The sequence below is a fragment of the Diuraphis noxia genome, unplaced genomic scaffold (assembly GCF_037042655.1).
Source record: "Diuraphis noxia isolate RWA-SAM2 unplaced genomic scaffold, SU_Dnox_SAM2 contig0005, whole genome shotgun sequence".
In the NCBI taxonomy this organism is placed as follows: Eukaryota; Metazoa; Arthropoda; class Insecta; order Hemiptera; family Aphididae; genus Diuraphis; species Diuraphis noxia.
In genome coordinates this window covers 27710041-27726625 of record NW_028301715.1, presented here as the reverse complement: position 1 = coordinate 27726625, position 16585 = coordinate 27710041, and the positions used below count along the sequence as shown (strand labels likewise).

General features: G+C 32.5%; 1 protein-coding gene across 7 annotated transcripts in view; it reads left to right on the top strand.

Annotated features, from left to right (window-relative positions):
- LOC107169921 (very long chain fatty acid elongase AAEL008004-like) overlaps positions 1-16585 on the top strand; it is a 48334-nt gene that overhangs the window by 25491 nt on the left and 6258 nt on the right. Inside the window, exons 1-3 of one of the 7 annotated variants that reach the window (XM_015519885.2) lie at positions 202-817; positions 14690-14789; positions 15786-15976. In XM_015519885.2, coding sequence (XP_015375371.1) covers positions 14741-14789; positions 15786-15976 — 240 coding nt within the window. In that variant the 5' untranslated portion in view covers positions 202-817; positions 14690-14740. Of the gene's footprint in view, positions 1-201; positions 818-8566; positions 8715-8945; positions 9038-13357; positions 13523-14325; positions 14560-14689; positions 14790-15785; positions 15977-16585 lie in introns of those variants that run through there. The other 6 variants (XM_015519884.2, XM_015519886.2, XM_015519883.2 and 3 more) reach the window with 6 other exon arrangements.

The window sequence follows — 16585 nt, the reverse complement described above, 5'->3', positions numbered from 1 at the left end:
AAAACTCGGTCGCAGACAGCTGGGCGGCGGCGGAGGAAATTCTCGCGCGCGTGCGAAAACCGCGGCGGCAAGGTACGCGCGCGCGTGCTGGTGTGTGCAATTGCCGATATTTAATACTTTCTCGGCGGCGGCGCCGTAGTGGGGCTGGTGGCCGTCGTCGGTCCCGGCGGCGGCGACAACGGCCCGCCAGTCGTCGTAAACGAACAGCGCCAACGCCACTCACGTTGTCGTACTTACAATCATATTATACGCCGCACCGCTCGCCGCCGCAGTGTGTTTTTTTTTCCGCGTACTTTCGTCGCCTAATCCGCCGCGCAACCGCGGTCCACCCCCGGCCGCCGCCCACACATCCCGCGCCGAGAGTGCGCGACGGACCGCGCGGCTCGCACACAGGTCGTACGCGCAAGAAGAAGTCGTCGTTCCGCGGAAAAGCCGAGGACCGCGCATAGCCGACCGATTGGTCTTACGTCACATCTAAGTCCGATCGAAAAATCGTCCTCCTCCTTCCGTAGTACTAGTGACATATCCATTGGCCCGTGACCCGTCATCTGCTGTACCATCGCACCCCGACTGGTATTATATACACGGTATACCGTGCACAATGGCCGCCCCGCATGGTATTATAATGGTATATTACATGACCATTGCACTGTAATATATTACTGTTTACGCGACAATTATTACGAATAATATAATACTGCTGTATTATTATCTGCACGACGACAACAGCAGCTCACCACCGCCGCCACTGTCGCGGCGAGCCCGCGAACCACTGCCACATCCGCCGTCAAGTCCGTTTTCCCGCCGCTCCGCAAAGGTATGCAATTCACCGTCTTCATCATTACACCGAGCTTATTGTATGATATTACATGAATATTATTATTGAACGGTCCATCGCGATCGAAACGTCCGATTCCTTCTCCTCCGTACGTCACGATTGGCGTTATGTCGCGCGCCGCGGAGTTAACGATTTTCAAATCAGCCGCATATTATCTCTCATACATCGCTCTGGCGCCGCGCCTCCGTGTCGTCCCGTCCGACCGTAGTTGCCACTGCTGCTGCAAACGTCCTCTCGCGGACAACAGTTCAACTATAACCGCGGTGCGGCCGCACTCGAATGTTGTACTGCATGCTATTATTTTATATCGTTTAAATTATCATTGTTAGTATTTCATTATTGTGCACTGTATAACCATATTGTTATGTAGGTACCGAACGATCAATTTTCTGCGACGAGCCGGGCTTGAATTTGCGACGTCAATCAAACGCGACACACCACGAAAACCGAACTCGGAGTATGTCGTTTGTCGCGTCCTCGCCCGGATCGTCCGTTTTACTTCCGTCTAATGCAGGTACGGTGTGTGCCGTGCACGACACCGGTGCGGGGCCAGCGCGACGACAGATCGATTTAGCACCACGTGGTACATATTTCATAGGCGTAGGTTTATGATGGTATATTATTGTTACGTAGCTGATTAATAACGTGTGATATTGTTATCAGCACACTCGACGATGCGCGATCCTTCCCGACACTGGATCGCGTGCGTGGTGCGCACAGACGTTAACAGATTAATCTTTAGGAAAATTAATATTTTTTTCGGGCTTTGGGTACGAATCGATGGCGCGGTGCATATAATAAAAATGTACAAATTAAACGTTATTACAGTATTATAATAATATGCAATACTGCGCTGCGGCGTGTAACAACTCGCGCTCGAGCGAAATATATTTGGCTAAAATTCGCTTATATATATGTTCATATATATACAACTACAGTACACGCACACAAACACGACTCTCGTGCGCGCGCAATGACGAAACATGTCTGGAAATCCTTCACGGCGTTCCAATTTGAAACTCGTATACGATGTGTGTGTGTGTGCGCGTGTGTTTGTATCTACCTACAATTTTTTTTTTCATCCCGGTATATCATTACGCGTACCCGGGCACGGCCGCCGTGTTATTATTTTATATTTCTGTGGTATAATATGTATACCAGTTATGAAAACGAGTTCCGTTTCCACGCACTTTGATGGTTGACCGTGTGACGGAGACGCCGCGGGTCGCAATTTTTCTACTGGCCGCGAAATAATAAACGGTCCTCTCATTTTTTTTATTTTTTTTTTAATTTTCACGTCCCCTCCTTTCCAGCACTCGGTGAGACGGCCGCTGCAGCTCTCTTGTAGTATAGCCTCGTGCGATCTGTGTAGGTATACCTAAACGTCATATTATTATTCGTGCGACGGAAAGTGCATGTGTGTACCTTACGTATTATACGATATTATAGGTACGTTATCGTAATACAATTAGCTTTGTAGGCTCAATGCAACAATATTATTGTCGTCATCGCACGAATAAGCATGAAATATTTTTATTCTCGCCATCGCGTTTTCAGGACTCGTTATAATATCCACCTTACGAAATCGTATTCTTCAGCGGTTTTTTTCGATCAAGACATTATTATATACCTAATATACCTATATCATGTATAATATCGCATAATATACTGAGACCCGCAATACAATATTATAATGACTATGCGTGTAACTCTATATATCGGATCTATATATTAAGGTCGGCGGTGAATGAAAAAATAAACATGTATACATATTTTGTATGTAATATAGAAATTATATACACATCGTACGGTCAAATCGCTATTGTCTAATTTCCGTTCGAATTGTGCAAAACACGCGAAAACTATTTGTTAAATAAATCGAAATAGGTCAAAAAATTTAGCCGCAAACTAACGCCGAACGTGTTGTAAATATAATATATATATATATATATATTATATGTACACATCATATAATATAATATAACGTGTATGGATGTATGTATATATATGTGTGCAATATGTATTAATATTGTGTGTGTGTGTGTGTGTTTGTGCATACGCGAATGACATATAGAGGGAAAGGCATTATACATAAATATATTATTATATACAAATATATGATCGTATATTGATGCATTCGGAGTTCTGTTTACATATTTTTTTTTTACACACAAGTTGTTGCTGTTTACAGCGCTATAGTTTCATACCATACATAAAACACTGTGCCGCACAGACATTTGCACGAAAACAAAAATTAAATTAGGTGTTTTTAAAAATATACTCGTCGGCGAATGATAATCCAGAGACACTGCAGATCTACAATGTTATCCGCGAGCATATTACAACAATAATATGTGTGACCTAGACCCAAACTGCACACATTAGATACGTATTAATGTATTATGCGTGTACGTGTCTGCGCGTTGTCTTTCGAAATAAGTATTATACCGCGTTTACGTTGTCTAGCCGCTTATATTTAAAGTTAAAACATAAAAGTGTAAAACGCCGTAATGGAAGCTCAAGATTTTTAAGAACTTTTACTATAAAAGCAATAAAAAAATCACTGCATCGCAGATAAAATTCCTTCCTATTATACGCATATTTTATAAAAATATCGAATCTTTGATATGATTATATCTCCTTTAAAACGTGCCGACTCGTTTTTGGTCGAAATATATGTGTGTGTGTGTGTTTAGTTGTCCTCTGATCGCGCGTCAAGTCAATATAATATAATATTATGTTTAATAGAATCACTGCGGTCTCTCGTGATATTTCGCATTCCTTATTAGAGTTATACCATCTAATATAATCTAAATAATAATAATAATATATTATGATACTTCAATGCAGTGGTGTAAAAAATTATGTTCAATGGGGGTGGGGGGGGGAGTATATTAACAAAAGTTTATACAATATATGTGTAACTAATGTCTACGTTTTATTAAAATCATCTTCACGCTTTTACAAAAAAAAGCGAAGGATGTAGGGCTTTAACCTCTCCCTCGTGTGTATACGGTACTGCAGGGGCACGAAGCATACGAGTTGGGTCCCTGATACTATATATGGGGACTTAAAGTATATTGTATTAAATAGTTGGGTCCCACTGATGATTACCTATATCAGTATGTAGTTGCAGGGAATGTTTTTGAATAATATTAGTAAATTATATTATACGATGTCGCGTCAAATAGACACGGCTAGTTTGACGAATTAGAAAATTCAACGAAGTTTCCTAACCTACCTACATCGGCATTGCTGTTATCTGTTTGTACCATCAATGGTTTATCACAATCTTCATAATATTACATGTATAAAAATATAAGCATAATAAAATCAGGTATCCGACTAATGTACCTGCTGTACTTGGTAACTATAAAATAATTCAGGACCCCATGCCCTCTAAAATTTAAACGGTCGTCGTTACTTTCAAAAAACGAATGTTGGCTCTGTATAGGTATATATACAACATTTAAATATTATTGTTTGTAATACTATATTCTCGTGTCGTCATTATTATTATTATTATTACTACGTGACACGTCGTTGTCGTACCGTGTTACGTAGCTTATACCCCGAGGGATTCAATTGACATTTCAGAGACCTAAAGCAGTTTAACGTTTCACGAATTTTATGCACATCTTGTTATAATATTAACGGACTCGGCCGAATGTTCTCCAAATGGCTTGAACTCAACGGCACTTGTGGTTAGGTTCGTAACGAGAAGAACCGATCACGCGACATGTATCAGTTTCGTTTTCATTTATTTTTTACCATTACGAACTAGACATTTTTAAAACAATATATTGTGTCTTATTATGAAGTTTGAAATTAATGTTTCCACAAAAACGTTTTTAATATTATTTAAAAGTTATAAGTTTCGACAATGGCTGTATTATATATAATAATGATATCAGCTGTTGACATTACTTAACGTTTTCAGATTTTTTTCCCTTGTTACTTGAATATTGTCAACGAAATCATTTTGATTTTACATTATTTAAATTCAATACAAAATGTACGCATAATCAGCAAAAAAATAAAAAATAAAAATGAAACTTGCTTGTTCGACACGATTAATTGTTTCATATTATTTTGAATTTTTGACTATAACAGGAAGAGACGGAATAAACCGATTTCAAAGACAAAAGTAAAACGAGTTATAAATTTATGATTTGCCCTTGGTAGTTAACTTAAATATTTAAAAAATGATGTAATACTGTAATACTTGCTACTTGGGTACTTACTTATATTAATAGTTTTTTTTTTTAAATAAGACGTACTTACAAGTGTTGGTATTAATTTTTATTTATACATATATTATATGAATGCATATGTTGTAGTTAAAAATTTAATTAAAATGTCAATTAAACTATGTGACACAACTCCCTCTGATTTAAAAATTAATTTTTATGTTATCGTTGTATAGTATTTTGGCCTTTTGGTTGTACAACAAATTAATTTATTGATTTTAATAAATAAATAATTTCATGTGTCTCAATAATTTGGTTGTCCTACTTATACTGTTGGTATTCCAGATTAAAACTTATACTTGTAAATTGTTTTCAAAACCATATTATATGTTTGAGATTCAAATAATCTTTGTACTAATGAGTACATAAATATAGTGATTATAAAATCAGAATACTATGTTACCTTCATAATTGTATATTATATCCTTAATAAATTATATGCTTTTTCCTTATAATATGCTGATCAGTCTCAGTCTCAGTCTCTGGTCTGTTTCAGTATCTTAAATTTTATTTAATATTTATTCATTCATTTATTTTTCCACCATGTGGTGTTATTTAAAAAAAATGCATATACTATAGGCGATAGGTAATGTAGGTTGAAAGATAATATTTTATAATTTAGGTTATATGTACCAAAAGTATAACAATAGTTTTTAAAGTATGCGCATTATTAAAAAACTTAAGAAGAAATTTAAATTATTAAAATAAAATATGGCAAAGTGAATTATTAAATAAAATAAGGTGTCATCTAGTTATGTGGCCAATATGACCTATTATGGGCTAGAATAGGCGTAGTCTACTTTCAGTTTTAATTTTTACCAGAATATCACTAATTGGTATACCTTTTAGAATATATTATATAAATTTCAACGATGTAGAAATCTTATATTTATTTTTAAATGATCTAAAATACAATTTTAATTTATGCCTCGTCTAAATAATATTTATCTTACATTTTTAGAGCTGATTTAGTAATATTATTAAGTATGAGTATTAAGTAGGTAATAGTGGTGTTATAGTTTGTATACCTTTAGTGATTTTTTTTAAATACTGATAGTTATATGCTTAATATAACTTAATATAGGTACATAGTTATTTTTAAATAATATCATGTAATAAATGTTAACATAAATTTAAATAAATCTTTATAGATTTTAAAATGTTATTCAAGTACATATTACTACAAAAACAATTCGAATGATGTTTTCAGAAATTTAATACTACATGTATTTTGTTATTTGATGCACAAACAATTATTTTTAAGTATGTGTATAGTATGGTTTTAATTTTGTTTACGAGTAAAACATAGGTATTCGTGTTCACTGTGCATTTTTTTAAAACGATGTTGATCATAACAGATAGATTTTATTCGAGCAATGTTATCAATACAATTTTTTTATTATTTTGTTGGAAATTATATTTATGCATGTAGGGAATATGCACGTTAAGTATTAGGTATTTATTAGCACTTTGCTTGATAATACTATCAAATGATTAATAATTATAGTACCAAATATAAATCGTGTCTAAATTATATAACAGGTATAACAATAAATGTAATGTAATATTGCTGGTAACGTGGTGAATAGATTGTTCTAGTTTTTAAATTCTTTTATAGAACATTGATTGTTAAAACAATTTGAGTTGAGAAATATCTATATACGATTAAGCGTGGAATGTTTTAAGACTGAGGAATACTTTTATATCCACTACCAACAATTAATTACAGTTTATATTTAAATTGTTTTATTAAAATCATAATTGCATATTCGCATCATATTCTATACAATATTATATGCTATTAGTTTATAACACGCCGGTGACAATATCGTATGACGTATCTATTACTTGCAAATTATATTTATTCTACACATTTCATTATAAACAACACTTTAAAATAAATCAAGTATTTCATATAATAAATTGTAAAGACTTTATCAATTTATGATGATATGAACCAAAATTCAATTTGAAGCATGGTAATCTAACTAATCTTTTAAATTCTATACATGGACGTAGCTTATTCACTCACATATTATCAAATCAAAGCTTATTTTAATTTGGGAAACATGCCATAAGTATTATATTAGAATATAAGGTAGTAATTAGTTGGGGTTTTCCTGTTTATTACATTTTAAAATGCGATATGCGTTAAAATAGGTGTCAGTTGGTAATAGTATGTGAAATATACAGTAGGTATAACACATTAAAAATTAAAACACAGAAATACTTCTAATAATTCAGTAAAATCAATTGTGTATTATTAGTTCTAAGAATAGTATAAAATTGTATAACATATTATCTTGTTTAACGAATTATTTTATAACAATTTTTATACTTTTTTTTTTATAAAATTACTCGAAACCGTTGCATTTAAAACTGTTGAAATAGGAATTGTCATATATTTTTTTAAATCTAAATAAGTAAGTGATTTTATAAAACGTGATGTAACGTTGAATATTCTTACCTAACTATTTTTTGTTAGGTTTAATAATCATTACAATTTTTTGATACTGGATTTGTATTTTTGTACATTGTATCTACAATTGCATGTATCATTATGAAAATATTGCCTATTTGTAATGGTTAGTACCTACTAACTGCTTTTGTCGTTTAAAATATTATTTTATCATGGAAAAAATAATATTATAAAGTTTTAACTAATAGTTATAGTATATCCATTGTTGTGTATTACCATATGATTGATTTAAATTAGCCTTTTCTCGATGATGAATCTATTATTATGGGTTTTGTCGTATCCTAATTAACTGTAGTAAACTTCAGTGAACTTACTGCAAGTTTGAAATCAGAAGTTAAATGGTAATTTTTATTTAATGACTAATTACAATTTACTATGATTTTTGTTTTTATTCTTTATTCTATTTTCTCTTGGTTATTACGTACTCGGTTATTCTGTTTTATGACTTCATGAATTTATTTTGTAATTCGATAATTCAAATGTTTATTTTTTAATCTTGAAGTTTAATCCTATAAGTACTTAGGTAGGTATAGATTTTATGTTCGACAAAACAATTTAATGAGTAGATATAAATCTAATGATATTTTCACGAAGTAAATCTTAAATTTAAATGTTTTAATTTCCGTCTTTCAAAATAGGCAAAGAATTAATAAGACACCTCATCGGCAGTCCTTGAATTTTTTTTTCTACGTTTACGGGTTCCTTTAATTTTTCGAGTTGATGACTTGTTATATTATTTAATGATAATTTACTAACAATTATTTAGATTCAAATAATAATTTTACGTACTATAGGTAGTCCAATTGCGTTGTTTATGTATAACTGGAATTCGCTTTTGAATGGTTTCGTATAGTATACTATGATCTTGAATCTGAAACGTGTTTATGAAACTTGCTATGGACAACTCGTTTTTTTTTTTTTTTTGAAAATGTTATTTTTATCATAAGTACCTATGGTTAAATAGGAAGAATTGTCTCATACATACAGGGTGTTCCGGTGCATGATAAAAACCGGACCAACCCGATTGTTCTGAAGGTTATCCCCTTAAGTCTAGCATCTTATACAGCGAAAAATCTGCAATATAATATAGCTGAGTTTTGGCTAAGCTATCACTATAGTGTGCTTACCAGTGTCCAGCGGTTCACAGGTGAGATCTTTTTTATAACATATCATAATATATAAATTTCAAATAAGTTTCAGTGTTTTGTGTTTGATACCTATTTGTTGAATTTTTTCGTATTTATCACAGAATAATTTTAAACTCTTATTTCTCATTATAATACATAGTGTTTCGTCGAATAAATGAAATGTTTTCTAAATATCGTTTCATTTAACATATTTTGTTTTAGGTATTTGTGTTTTTTAAAACGAATTTTTTTGATATAGCTATCGATTACCGAATATAAAAATAAGCGTGTTAGCATAAAGGAATAAGACACCGTATTCTATCATAGCTTGCATTAAAATCGGGTACGTTGAGATTGATTAAGTTACCAATTACATAAAAAAATCGTTTATTGATTAGTAATTACTTTTGTTTATTGCGTTATATAATTTTAAACTAATGATAGAGGATCTTAAAAATAAATTATAAATGTATTTATACTTAATGATATCAAGACACAGAACACACTATTTTAAAGATAAACATTTTTCGTTGTATTTTTATTGTTGTATTAAAAATCCTAGGATACATATTCTAGGTAATGGTTTTTTATAATCATTATTTAAGAATAATTTTTAAGACAGCTTATAATAATAATGCGAGTAATAATGTTTAAATGGGCTCATAAATACTAGGTAGTCATTCGCTAGATAATTTGATTTGTTTAATTTATTCTTCAGTAATATTTTGTTTATTCAACTTAATTTAATAATATATAGTATGTTTTATACTTCTTAACTCACTAATAGATAGGTATTATGCAGTACTGCTAAACGCATGACCGTCAAACGTGACATTGTAAACTTGTGTTATGTGTATGGTATTTTTCTGTTTTGTATATGATGTGTGCACTATATAATAAATTAAATATATAATAAAATAATACTTTTTATATGTAACATTATGTCTTAATACGAATGCCACAAATTGATTTCATAACAAGTTTACTGATGTTCGAATTGTTCTTCTGAGCAGTGTTTTTACTTTTATTATATACTTTTGTTCAGTAATACTATAGAAAGGTATAAAAATAAACATGATATACAATATGATATAATATGTCTATCGAATCTCATGTATTTTTCTCGACATTCAAATCGTTAAACTTGTTGATCTCTGTTTGACTGTTTTCTATGTTTGCTTTTTCTTAAAAAAAATATGACTTTATTGTGAAATATTACGATCTAATATCTATACAGGGATGTACAATAAGTAATAATTATGGTGAAAAGAAAGAAAAACTATAAACCAAAGATAACATGTTAGGAAATCTCTCATTATAGACACCTAGTGGCTTTACAATAATATTTACAATTTATTACAATGACATTTAATTTAAGCAATTTATAAAAATTTTAAGTCGCGGCACCAGTTCCGCTTGAGTCGTCTGGTTGGATTGACGGGAAGTGCTGGTGTAGCAAGGTCCTTGATGAGCTGGTTGGTGTTGGATTGAAGTTTTGCGTGGAAGCGTTTGTAATATAGAGTGACTGTATCGTTAACAGAGCGGATTTTGAGATCGGAGTTTATAATGTTATTGGAGACATACTAAGGTGCACCTGTAATTAGACGACAGCAAATATTTTGGAAGGCTTGGATGGTTCTCTTGTTTGATTTTTTGGCAGACCCCCATACTACCACCCCGTATGCCCAAAGTGGTTGTATGAGAGTTTTGTATAATAATATTTTAATGTTTAATGTTAGGTTTGAGCGCAGGAGTGGCCTTAGTAGGTGCAGGTACCTATAGGTTCATTTAATTCTAATAAAATATCTCAATATTTTTTAACACTATGGTCGGTGTTCTGATCTTCGTTTACATTGCGCGTGCGAATAGTGTGAGATGTAATTACACAATTCTTAATCTTGTTCCGATGGATTCCTAATGTTCGTTCCGGTGTCCTTCCGCTTGGAGGCCAACAGGAAGAGTTCCGTCGGCGCGTCGCTCGTAATTCGATTTCAATCTAATTTTCGAATCGGATAACCTCATTAAAGTTTACAAAACCGGTCCTAACATCTATCGAGTGTCAGTTAATAATCATGTAGGTAGTTATCAAAAAAAAAAATGTTTTTAATTTTACAGCGATTTTCAGTATAGTCATTATAGGCCATCTATTCCGCCAAATGTCATTATATCAGTATATTTTTATAGTAATTACTAATAATCAAGTCATAGTGTGGTGTGATAATAAAAAAGTGAAGTTGACCTCTCCAATATAATGTAAATTGTTATACCAATAAATTTCGTTTAATTGTTTATTATTGAATCAATTAATATTTTTCTACTATAATATCGTCTTTCTATCAATTTTCTATTTCGTTTTTGGTCTTCTATTAATTTTTATTCACCCACCTAACTTTAAGTTGTGTCCTGAATACCTAACTACACTTGAATTCTACATTGTTGCGCCACTGTGTGGCACACAGCAGTCATTGGAAAATGCATGATGTTCGCGTTCTTATACAATAACAATTATACACTTATCAAAACCTATGTAATTAATATTTAAATGTTTCGTGTCCGATGTGGGTGATAGAACCTAAAAGTAATGTAAAACGAGTTGCCTATACCTGCATACCTGTTCGGATATAACATAATAAACATTGCTATTTTAACTCCAAAGATAATACTTGAAAATGTAAACAAGAAATACCGGTATTCTGAGTAGGTGTATCACAGACAACTGCGATGGCGGAGGTTCGAATTATAATAATAATGATGTTTATTAAACGCATAGACGATAATATGATGACGTCGCACTCGTCTTTAATGACGTTTCATTTTGGGATTTACCGCGTAAAATAAAATATATTATAACTCGTCAGGTGTGGCGTTATTTTAATCCGCGTACCTACGACGTATAAGTATTTTTATCGCCATAGTATTTTTTAAAATTGAATGATTTTTAGAGATTAATTGAAATTTATATTTTATTATCAACGCAAACAATTAAAAATACCATGCAATGAATATGAAATCGAACCAAACCGACCAATAAAAAATAATATATAGGTACCGGATAGGTACCTATATAGTACTGTTATGATCACTGAACACAAATCAGCCAAATTGACTTGAAAGTAACACCCTCCCCCCCCCCCCCCCCAAAAAAAATTAGGAACAACCCTCCTAATAATTGAATCAACTACTATTATTACTATTATTATTGTACGCTATTACTATATATTGTTGTTAATTAGAATTAAAAGATATTATTATAAAATCAGCTTCATAAATTCATTATTATCACCAAATTACCACATTATCATACTAAATAATTAAAATAGTATATTTCTTAAGTATAATTCATGTTAAATTTTAAAGATTTTGAACAACTAATATTTTTTTATAGAATTTCGTGATTTGCGTAATTTTAAATTGAATATGATTTTTCTGAAATGGCATTATTTCTGTTTTTTTAATACATCACATTCATATAAAGTATTATACATACCTAAAACCGATCGTTTTACCTTACCTTGTCCATTTTATTATGTAGGTAGGTATGTTTCTTTTTCTTCGTGTCGAGTCTTATTATTGTAGTCGTAATATTTTATGGTTTCAGAGTTTTATCAATGCAGGAGACTATATTTGTCATTAATTTCCTATTTTTTATAATATTCCTAATGCTTCATATTATATTATTATCTTAAGTGTGATACACTTCTGTAAAAATATAAAACCGTTACGTCATATTGATGTAATTACGTCAAACGCTTTTTTTTGTCCATATTTTTCGCTCTCTTTCCGACGTCTTACGCGTCGTTTCCTCGGAAAATCACGCACGAAGAATACGTAACGACTGTAACTAAACGTTGGGCGAGCCGACAGCATAATATGATATATAATATAATATATCGATCGATTGGTAACGACGAAAATAATACGATACTTAGGTAACGATTATTTTCGGCAGCGACACGAGCAGGTTAGGTTATGCGTAATTTTACACAGATATTACATAGGCACGCTAATTCTGTTCACTGCCTATAATATTATTTGTAGATATTATACGCAATGACGTTTTGGCGTATCGGCGGTGGAGATCTATTGGTGAAATCGGATTTGTGACACAATAATACTAACCTGACATGGGTTACCATTGAACCACACTTACGTAGTTTTTTACGGGGTTTTCAAGTCACTTTTTTACATATTTTATACGGAAGAGTAGACAAACGAAATTTAATTTTACTCGATTTCTTGAATCCTGTTTCGTATTATAAAGAAAAAAAACGAGCCCTTCGTATCAATTTATCGCCTACCCATATTATACATTTTTAATATATGCAGTAAACTTGATTAATAATTAAAAAACACACATAATATTATAATATACTTACGATTAATATATTGTGGAATCGCGGAATAGCCGTTGGACGATTTATTCGTTTATTATTCTGTATATTATTATTATTATTTTAGTATAACATGTCTCTTATAAACTACTTTGAAGTCGTCGTACTTGTAGTTTCCGCGTGCGCGCAACCAGTTTTTCTTGATCGGTACATGTTACAAACAGGGTAACCGGGAAAATGAAAAAGAAACCGATTGTAATAATAATAATGATATTCACGATTCAATATAAAATATATAAAATATGTGACAATGTGTATTCGCACAGTACGCACGTATGCTTCGAACGTGAAGCACACAGATCGCCTTCATCACGAGTAGAAAATCGTTGGCGAGTCACTTTTTAGTTTTTTTTTGCTCCATCAACCTTATTATTATTCGTAATACATTTACAGGCTGCTTCGCATTCACGGACAATTCGGACGATTTATAAAACGAGGTGATGTACCCCATTTATACTTAAGTATATCTTACTACAGTTTGACGAGTATTTTTACGCATATATCTAATCGGATGATTATTAGGAAATACGATAGTAATCTGAATGTAACAGATATACAACGAACAAAACAACAACAAAATGCCCGTTATTTAGAAAGACTGTTTGCATTTTATTTCCTGTAAACACATCGCATAACTTCGACTTAAACTTATAAAATAATTCGATCTTTTGTATATATATATATATATATATATATATAATAGGTGATGTGATGCCACTTATTTTCGCATTTACTAATTTACTATTCACATTTGATGAACTCTTAATGGATCTCGTCGATTTCCGTACTTTTAATTCATTTATAACGACTAGTGATCATAAATACACGCATTATATATAAAATGTCTTTGATTCAATATAAACGCGCCGCTGTTGGTCCATATAATTAAAATCGGTCGTTAGCCGTTCGCTCTTGACAAATAGTCAACATCGGTTGGCGCGGGATAAACGGTTTCGTGTATGATGGTATGAAATATATCGTAGACGACGACCACGGTTATGGTAATCGACTTATTTATTAGGCGTGAAAACTGCGGCGACGATGAGACGTATGCGCGCCGAACGGGTTTGAGCGCGCCGACCTTGCATCCCTCGGCCGGTCTTGACCCTGCGCACAGAAACGCGACCAACCTGCTCCGGCGGCGCGGCGGTCCGGTTCGGCGGAGAGCGAATAATAATAATAATAATAAATGACCTGCTGCACGTCGGCTTAACACCGCCTGAATGTGCTCGTCAGTTGACGCTCAGCCGTCCGCCGTCTCAGTAGTCGCTACTGCCGCCGCCGCCGCCGCGTCGCTCGTGTGTTGGGCAACAAGTAATAAGTTGTGGTGTTAATTTCAAATTTTCCGTAGTCGCCATCCGGCCATCGATATAGACGCACGTTCGACCGTGTGTTGTGTTCCCGCCACCCGTCACATTCGTATACGGTTTTCGACGATCGCGGAACACAATAATAATATTATACTTACAATACAGTAATGATATTTTTACGTTTCATTCGGTATTGCCGTGGTTTACGATGACTATGGTTTCAATTTTTTGCATAGTTTAAAAGTATCGTTTTCTTAAACTTTTGTTTTTTTTTCTGTTTTATCCGTACGACAGGTGAATTCAAACGATTTTTGTCGCCGCTTCATTCTCACACCGGACTAAACCATGGCTGCAGTATTGAGCGCAGTTCAAGGATTTTTCGACAACTATGGAGGTGAGTTATTAAATTCAAAATGTTTTGATTCATTGACTATTAGGTAGGCAGTACCTACCGTCTGCAATTATTGGCAGATATTAATAATATATCTATATATATATTTTTTGAATCATTTTCTCGTTTATTCGGGAATTTTCAAATTTTTACCCAAAAGTCGATTTTACTTAAATTTTACTTAATGTCGCCATGAATGTGTCTTGTTAAATATTTTTTATGTTTGTAATAAACAATAATACTTTTTTATTATAAATTATTCCATCACAAAAAAATTCGAAAGTGTTTTTAATTTATCCACTGCAACTATTATGATATATTATTATTAGGTATTTCTATTTTTTAAGATATTTGTTCCTACCAATATGTTTATTTGAAATTTTCAAACTTATATAATATAGCAGTATAGTTACCTATATTTCAGTATATTTTATAGTAATTTATTATTACTTGCAAAAGATTATGAATGGAAATAAAATTCGATAAACACGTTTAAATAGAATAAACATAAAATATCACATTATTTCCAAGGTCTACGATTTTTTTTTATATAGTTTAATTTAAAACGCGAATGAAAATAATACCTTAACGTATAAACAATCAATACATATTATTAATTATTAATATACATAGAGTTATTCTATATTAGTTAGTAAAGGTAATTTTTTATTGATTTTAAAGTTGCGCTATTATTAATTTTAACGATTCATTAATCGATTTCACAATATATTCGGTGTTCTTATAACGACGATTTAGTAACTAATTGCAGAAGGGAGTTGACGAAACCATAGGTATCATATTATACCATGAATTGACGTTCTAATTTCAATTTTTGTTTTATACCAAAATGTCGTGTTCACATGCCTATGAAAAAAATTACCGCCGTCGCGCGCAAATCGATTTTTTTCGTTTATATGTACAATAAAATGTCCATGTTTCGCGTCGTAGCAGTAATAAAACGGCAAAAATAAATAATTATACATTGTATATTCTCTGTAGACCCTCGTACCAAGGATTGGTTTTTAATGAGCAGTCCTCTACCCACGGCACTGATATGCGCTACGTACGTGTTCGTTGTCAAAATTGCGGGACCACGACTTATGGCCAACCGCAAACCGATGGAATTGAGGAACATACTCATCGCGTATAATCTTTTCCAAGTCATATTCAGCTCTTGGTTGTTCTATGAGGTAAGCGTGGGTAGTATTGAAATATAGGATCAAAAAAATAGTAAAAACAACAACTATAACAAACGTCCAGATCGTTTGAACCATTTTTAAAGCGATCTTTCGATGTTACTTTACGACCATGGTTTTTCTCGTGCAACAATTTTTGTAAAGTATTTCCGGGGGATTTATCTAACCGTTGCAATGTATGGGTGAATAAAGACGTTCGAAGATAATCGTCTAAAAGGAATAAAAGCGTGAGAGATAAAAAATTTAAGTGAATATTGTTAGGTAAATAAAAATTAATGTTAAAACACTAGATTGGTGAATGTTGAAAATATATTGGATATCATTAAATTATTAATAAAGGATTTGCAATATATAGACGTGAGTGGGAACAGCTTAAAATACTGACCGAATCGACAAGCTCGATTGTGTTGTTACTTGATATGCATATTATCCAAATGATGCGGAGAGTTTTACAAGTTTATGGTGTGAAAATGTGAAATACAGAGAAAATAATACTAAATATATTTTGAAGTTTTGTACAAAAACATTACACTTCATATAAAAACTATTTTTATAACTTTACTTCATTTTTTACGTATGGTGAAAAGTTTACGGCTGGGAATT